This window comes from Octodon degus, unplaced genomic scaffold (assembly GCF_000260255.1).
Source record: "Octodon degus isolate 3935 unplaced genomic scaffold, OctDeg1.0 scaffold00147, whole genome shotgun sequence".
Classification (NCBI taxonomy): Eukaryota; Metazoa; Chordata; class Mammalia; order Rodentia; family Octodontidae; genus Octodon; species Octodon degus.
The window spans coordinates 4387668-4395247 of record NW_004524723.1 but is presented as its reverse complement, the minus strand read 5'-3'; the positions used below and the strand labels follow the sequence as shown (position 1 = coordinate 4395247).

The window sequence follows — 7580 nt, the reverse complement described above, 5'->3', positions numbered from 1 at the left end:
CTCTCGATTGTCCTTGCTTCTTGCCTTGGCTGACTCTTTGCAATGGCCCTACACACCCTGCTAGTCCAGGCCTCACCACCTTTTTCCTCTCTTAGTCCCATCCCACCCTGCCTTTCCTGCATGCTGAGGCTCTCGATTGTCCTTGCTTCTTGCCCTGGCTGACTCTTTGCAATGGCCCTACACACCCTGCTAGTCCAGGCCTCACCACCTTTTCCCCAACCTTTGCAGCAGGTTCCATGCTTGTCTTGCAAGCAGACAAAACTTCTACACCCAGCTTTGTGTACAGTGCTCCCTACTCCAAGATCTCACATGGCTCCCTATTGCTTTTACACTCAAGTTTCTTGGTGATGTAGGGTAGGACCAGGGCAAGCCCTCAGCACAGACGATCGGTGCGCAGCTCACCTGCCCTGCTGCTGCCTCCTGCATGGAAAGCCTGCCTTCTGCACAGCAGCCCATGGTTTGTGCCTCGCCTACCTTGCGAGTTCAGATGGGGGCTGGAGCTTTCCCACCAGCCTTCCCAGGGGCTCCAGAGCTTAGCTTCCCTCTTCCTGCTCCAAGAAGCTCCTGCTGTTGCTCTTAGGATGCTCAGCTCTAACAGTCTTATCACGGTGAGCTTGCATCCTCTGTCCAGGTCAGTAGCCCCAGCCCCCTCCCTACAGGGGACCTGTTCCCCTTTGCACAAGTAGCAGCTGATAAGTGTTATGTTACACTTTCTTGTTGATAAAACACAAACAACAGAGGCTCTTAAAGAAGTGGCAAGTGCAACAACAGAAGATTGGACTAATATTTGAAACAAGACATGCTCCCCTCGACTGTGGTAAAACAGGCCAGTTTCAAAGTCCACTCCCTATCCTTCCCCACAGCAGGGAAAATACCAGAAATGTGACAAGCCCAGAACACACCACCTTCAACATTTTGGCTAGACATGGGAACGCATTCACCTGAGTTCCAGTACCAGCTTTGCTATGTACGACCTGTGTGGCCTTGGGTGAGGTACCTGTCTATTAGAGGGACAGTAGAGTGGCCAAGAGAGGATTAAGTGAATGGAAAATGTTAGAATCCTAGGACAGTGTCTGGCACATGGTATTTAACAGATATAAACTTTCTTAATTTAAAAGGAAATTTAAAATATTTAGAACATCGCTTAAGTCTGCTTTAGGGCTGTATCTAATCCCACCCAGTCTTTCTTCCTTGCTGGCCTTCCCTTAATCATTGTTGCTGCTGCTGCTATGGCCCTAACATTTCTCTTTGGGACAGTTTCCGTGTTGAAGTAGCTGGCATCAGTATGCCCTTTAATGCCTGGTGGCTAGCATATAAACCTACTTGAGAAGCCAGTGGCTAACAGCCCACAAGTAGCCTTAGGGATCCTTCTCTCCCACCAGAACCTGTTTCTCTGAGGCTGGTGCATCACATGACCTCATATGTCCCTACATATGTCCTAAAGGTCCCAGCTGCCCAACTTCCATCCTCCACAAGGTCACCCCAGGAAAAGGTAACCTGGGAAATGCTCATGTCCAAAGCTTCCAACCAGTTTGAACAAGGATTCAGAGGCATCCAAGGAAGGCAGAGGCATCCACGGCCCTGGACATCTCAGCCAGTTAGTGATCCCCTAGGACTGCTGTGTGTGGACATCAACTGATGGAGTCAGCAGAGGCAGAGGCACGAGGAAGATGCCCCATGGAGGACCCTGCCCTGGGTCCAGCCAAGCAGGTGTCACTCTGAGCTCCATCATCCTGCAGCTCTAGGGAGAGGAATGGTGCTTTCATGTATCTGGCCCTCTATGGGTGACTGGTCAGCTCCAACTGATGGTGGTCACAACTCTTCTCGGAATGTCCTCAGTACTAGCAGCAGAGAGGCTCATCCAACCTACAGACATCAGAGAAGCTGCCAAAACCATAAAGCCTGACTGGCAGTAGCTACATACAGAGACGTACATGGCTGGGCAGAAAGGAAGGTGCCAAACTAGGAATGTCCATGTGGAAAAGTTACTTGTGTCAATACATTTTCAGAAAGTAACAATTTTCCCTGTGCTCAGAGAATTCTCCAATTTCCCCCTCACCATTTAGATTCCACACGCTTGGCCATTCCCACTGAGATGCACAGTGAACCGTGGACAGGGTCCTGGCTATCTTTAATGCTTCCTCCCAGGTTTGAAGAGGAAGGATGAGGCGGAAGGAGGAAGTGGAGAAGGCTCTGACCACAAGATGGCCTGGGGGAAGAGGAAGAGCTCTGACATCTAGCTGAAATGCATGTGTGGGACCTGTCCACCTGGCCTGCGCAGTGGCCACCTTCTGCCACTCAACATTGGGCAGATGCTCCTGCCTGGGGAGCTTCTTTGTGCCCTCTGCTTGCCAGAGCTTCTGGTGCCAGCCTCCAGCTCATGCCAGCATCCATCCCTCAAAGGCCCTAGGGTTGGGGGGTGTGGTGTCTGCTGGTCGCGGAGCTCTTGTCCACACTTGGGCTTTACAAGAACATTTTCAGCCAACTTAAGGGTCAGGACAGGGGCCTCCTCTCAGTCCTCTCTTCTTCAGGTACAAACTGGCCCATCTGAGAACTCCAGACACCAAAAGGCCACAGAGAGCAGGAGTTAACCCCAACCCCACCCAAGAATGTGAAATAGCAGCAAACTGAAGTCTCATCCAAATTAGGAAGCAAGCAGCTGTCTGCTCTGTTTGCAGTCAAGGCTGCTTTGGGTTTCTGCCTTTCCCCACAGGACCCTTCAAATCCACAATGCCCTAAAAGTTAAGTCTGTGATGCCAACTCACAGCCTTGTGGCACCCTGTCACTGTACACCTTTCCCAAGCCCAAACTGCTTCTGCTTTCATTGCTCTTGGCTCCAAGCCCCTGGCAGGCTCTAGCTCCATGCCCCCATTTCCCAGCCTGCAGGCAGAGCCCTCTCCATGCAGGGAGGCCAGGCACCAGCTCCAGCCCACATCTGCTCTGGGGAGTGACTAGAGGGTCCTGCCAGATAGGCATGAAGACACAGATGTGTGCCAAAAGATCAGACTCCAAACCCTCACTCCCAGCAAGGGCATGTACCCAAGGCCCCGAGAGGGAAGGCATCCCATAAGTGGGGGCAGGGGCCAGACACTTGGACTCAGGCTATGGGCTGTGAGTGGCCATCGACCAGACCAAAGCTCCATGAGCTTCCAGTGGCCCTGACTCCCACCCTGATTTACCTTCTTGGGAGAGGATGATGAACTTGGTGGTCTTGAGTGTCTTTCCATTCAGTGTCCATGTGATGGTAGCTGGGGGGTCAGATGACACCTGGCACTGGATTAGCAGTTTGTCACCCTCTGCCACACGGACATCTTGTAGCTTCTCTGTGAAGGTTGGGGCCACCCCTTGGCTCTCTGGTCTTTTCTCTTTATCGGTGGCTGCTGCATGTCCTGTCTTGTAGTTCACATCATTCTTAACTTCCTTCTTGAGTTCTTCCTTCCCAGATGGTTTCAGGGTCTCAGCAGGCTTGGCATTGCTCAGGGGTTTCAGGGGTTCAGCAGGCTTGGCATTACCTATGGGTTTCAGGGACCCAAAAGGTTGTGTGCTGCTCATGGGTTTTGGAGTCTCTGCAGGCTGGGTGTTGCCCACAGGTTTCAGGGTCTCGGCAGGCTTGCTGCTGCCCATGGATTTCGGGGTCTCAGCAGGCTTGGCATTGCTCGTGGGTTTGAGGGCTCCTGCAGGTTCTGCATTGCCCACAGGCACGGGACTTTCGGGAGCTTTGGCATTTGGGGCCTCAGCACTGCTGCTGCCATTCTCTGCTGGTGATTTCTTCTTGCTGCCCAGCACTGAGCGGAAATCCGGGGTGGCAGGTTTTGGAGGTGGTGCCTTCTCAGGCCCCGGGGTCTTAGGAGTCCCCTTCTTGGCCAGGACAGAACGGAAGTCAACCTGTTGGGGACTGTGCACCTTCCTCTCTTCCTCAGATACAGTCTTTGGCTTCACTTGCCGCTGCAGGTTGGCACGGAAATCCATCTGCTCAGCTGGGATCTCCTTGAGGTCTTCTTCTGAGACAGTCTTGGTGCTCACCTTTTTCCCCAGGAGGTCACGGAAATCTAGCTGCTCCACCTCCTGCTGGCGGATCGCCTCCTCCGTGTGCAGCCTGGTCTCCACTCTCCGCTTCAGCACCCCTCGCACGTCCTCAGCGTCTTCCTCCTCTGGCCAACCCTGCCCTCTTGCTAGCCAGCCAGGCCTCAGGGTCCCATCACAGTCACTGCCACCATCAGCACCAACTCCTCCACCACGGAGGCCCTCACAGCTGGCAGGCTCCCGCCCCCTGCAACCAGTGAAGGGAAAAAAGAAAGTAGCAGGAGGAAAAGGGGCTGGGTAAGCCAGAAACGTCAAGGGAGAGCAAATCCCTGAGGGCGGAGGGTAGAGAGGAGGGGGAAAAGAGCTGGGGGCCAGTCAGGCTGTGTTTATAGAAGGGAACATTGGTGAGAGCTCTTGCTTAGTTGGTTTATTACATTGGTAATGACTTCAATAGCCTTATAAGGGTGTGTGCAAAAAAAAAAAAAAATCATCCTCCCCTTTCCTCTGCCTCCTCCCTCAATCCCTTTCCAAGCTCTCCCTTTTGGCACAGGCAGACTCAGCTGGAGGACAAAAACAATCCCAAGCTGCTGGGCTGTGGTTGAGGGGCCAGGAGGAAGGTGGGTTGGCGGCTGGAGCACTCACCGCAAGCACGGGCTGGCAGGGCTGTTCTGTAGCATCAGCGACACCTGGCAACTGCATTCGCCAACCTGGTTCCTGAAGAATTCAAGGGACCAACAGAGATCAGAGGCTTCCTGGGCAAAGGGCCTGAGCAGCCCAGGGCTGTGAAGGGCATGAGGCATGTACGGACTTAATCGAAGGTTTGTTTGGCCACCACAGAGGATGGGGGTCGCAGGCTTAGCTGTGACAGTCATTCCAGGCTTACAGTTAGGGTTGGGCTCCCTAAACATACAAGGTCACTCTTCATGTTGCCAGTTCTTGTTTAAAAAGCAGAAAACAAGGAAAAGCTCTGGGCATCAAGTAAACTGGGCACCTAGATATGAGAATGCTTTTCTATAGGCAGATTATAAAATATTATTACTCATTCCATCAACAGAAGAAAACCTCAAATGAAAACTGCCCCCAAAACATCAGCCAATGCCTTGGGATGAGAACCTTCTGTGTTCAGAGCCAAACACTTGTCTCCCTACATGGTGGCCTTCTCTCTTCTCTCTTTAGCTGGGTGGGAGACAGGGACTCCTGTTCTTCACATCTGCAGAAAGGATGGGCCTCCTGTGCTGGGTAGCCAGCTGAGGCCCTGGGCTCAGAGGAAGGGGCTGAACCATGCAAGGCTGCCACCTGCTGGTGTTTCTGAGCACTGTGCAGCCAACAGGGTCTGCTCAGGGTGAGGAAGAATGGGGCCAGGTCTTAGAGCAAGAGTACCTGAGGTCTAAAGGACTGTGTTTTACACACACCCTGTAACTTCCACACCTTTGTCTTTCTTCAATACAACATGATAGAGAGGTGTGGGGCCTGATTATGCCCATGTAGAAGAAGGTTTAGGGGTTTAAGGGAGTCTGTGCTGGGACTCTCAAGGCCTCACTTGGTTCCAGATGTGGCCACCTTAGTAGCCTGCAGGAGCTAAATATGACCCTGACCCCACAGAAGGCATGCCGTGCTCTGTGACAGCTTCTTTATCTGATTCATCTCATTTAATCTTAGGACTTCTCCATTGGGTTGGAGTCAGCACTGTTTTTTCTAGGTAAAAAAGGCAAGGCCTCTAAAGGCTAAGTAAACCACATAAACTCCCAGAGCTAACTAGTGGGGAGTGGGGCTTGGACCAAGTTTGCCTCAGTCTCAGGCCTATAACTTGCACACTCAACCTACACTATTCATTAGTACAAATCTGCTCTTGGATATGTGTATGATTGTGCATGTTGATGTGCATGTGTACATACCAATCACACACATGAACACATGCATGTGCCCGTGGGGTCCACCTACTCCCAAAGGTCCAAGTTTAGGGATATGTGCACATGCGTGAGTCCTGTGCCCAGGGGCAGATAGATGTCTGTGCCTGTACCTGCACAGGCTGTGTGGATGAGGATAGGCACCTTCCTCCTAATGAGGGCAGCCCATGGCATGGCCCTCCTTCTCAGGGCTCTGGGAACCACGTGAAGTGAGGAGAGGTCAATCTTTTCTACCATCTAATCCTCCTCCTGTTGGCTAAGGTCTTCTTTTTGGTCCTTCTCTGTGGTGACCTCATACTGCCCCAGACTGTGGCAATACAGGTGCCTTCCTGGTGACTTAAGGTGACTTGCTGTGACTTTAGTTCTTGAAGTCCTCTCCTCTCCCAAGCCAAGCTCCTGATCTATCCCCTCCCAAAGCCTTAGGCTTGTACAGGGCACCGATTCAAGAAGCCTTAGGGAGAACTGTAGGGCCGAGGGTGCTCCTCGCTCAGCAAAAAGCCCCATCAGCACTGAGCTCTCAACACTCAGAAAGGCTTCCCCCCTCAGGCCACTTGAAGGACAGCCAAGCGATCGCCTGCTGGAAGAGCAGCTTGGCCCCTCTGGCTTCTCAGGCTGCTGGCCAGCCTTTCTCTACTCTCCTTCCAAGCACAGCACTGCAGTGCCCAGGGCTGGCTCAGAGTTTGGAGACAAGGTGCCCAAGAGTTGCATTTAGCTGGCGGCCCTTTTCAGCACATCCCCAGTTGAGTTTCCTCCTGTCACAAGGAGAACACAGTCAAAATAGAGAAATCAGAAGAGATGCTGAGCAGATGGCCCTGCTTTATACTGGCCACAATCCACATGGCTCTGAATTGGGGGAAGCCCTATCCATGTGCTGGGGTAAGCCCTGTCTCCCCTTGGGATGCAGGTAAAGGGCCCTTCTGCCATGATCTGCCCCCAAAGTAAGGACTAGACACACAGAAACCCTGAGGCCTCCTGTTCAATCCAAGCCAGGCCACTTCCTGAGGACCACCAACTGGGAGACTAAGGCTGGCCACCACAGTGCCTGCTCCTACAGACGTAAATGTTGGTCTCTCCTGGGCCTTTAAAGCAATTAGCAGGCTCACACGGATCCTAAAACGGTCAAAAGGTCACTTGCCTGGGTCCCATATGCAGATAACCTAATCAGCTGGGACAGCAGCTTGGGCAATCTTGGCCATATGCACACACTCTGCTGTCAACTCAGACCTGGGTCTAAGGCTCAGGCCCCATTCCAGGGCTGTCACAGAGGAAATGGAACTATTGGCCTTCATCCTTCCCAAACCCTCTACCTCCTCTTTGCGAGTCCTGAACAAGACACCCTTCTGGTTATACAACCCTGGATTCTGTCTCATCATTGGTCATCTACCTCTGGTATGGTTTTATAAGCAAAACTACTTACAAGAACTAATTACCTGGCATTTATTAATTCTTCAAACATTTCAGCTGCAACTTAGAGCTGACTTTTTACTATCTTCCCTTTTGGTACAAGAGATAAGAGCTAGATGTGAAGGAGAGAAGGGAGGTAGAAACTCACTCATCCCTGTGTCATGACCTTAGCAGGAACAGGTAAGATTCATGTAGGAACAGAACAGGTAAGATTCATGTTCTCTCTGTCTCTGTCTCTGTCTCTCT

At 52.0% G+C, this 7580-nt stretch overlaps 1 protein-coding gene across 2 annotated transcripts in view; it reads right to left on the bottom strand.

Annotated features, from left to right (window-relative positions):
• Positions 1 to 7580, bottom strand: part of Mylk (myosin light chain kinase) — a 228515-nt gene that overhangs the window by 74552 nt on the left and 146383 nt on the right. For both annotated transcript variants that reach the window (XM_023702276.1, XM_023702275.1), the window contains exons 15-16: positions 4666 to 4737; positions 3180 to 4270 (exon numbers count right to left, since the gene is read on the bottom strand). In XM_023702276.1, the coding sequence (XP_023558044.1) occupies positions 3180 to 4270; positions 4666 to 4737 (1163 nt within the window). The remainder of the gene's footprint in view (positions 1 to 3179; positions 4271 to 4665; positions 4738 to 7580) is intronic.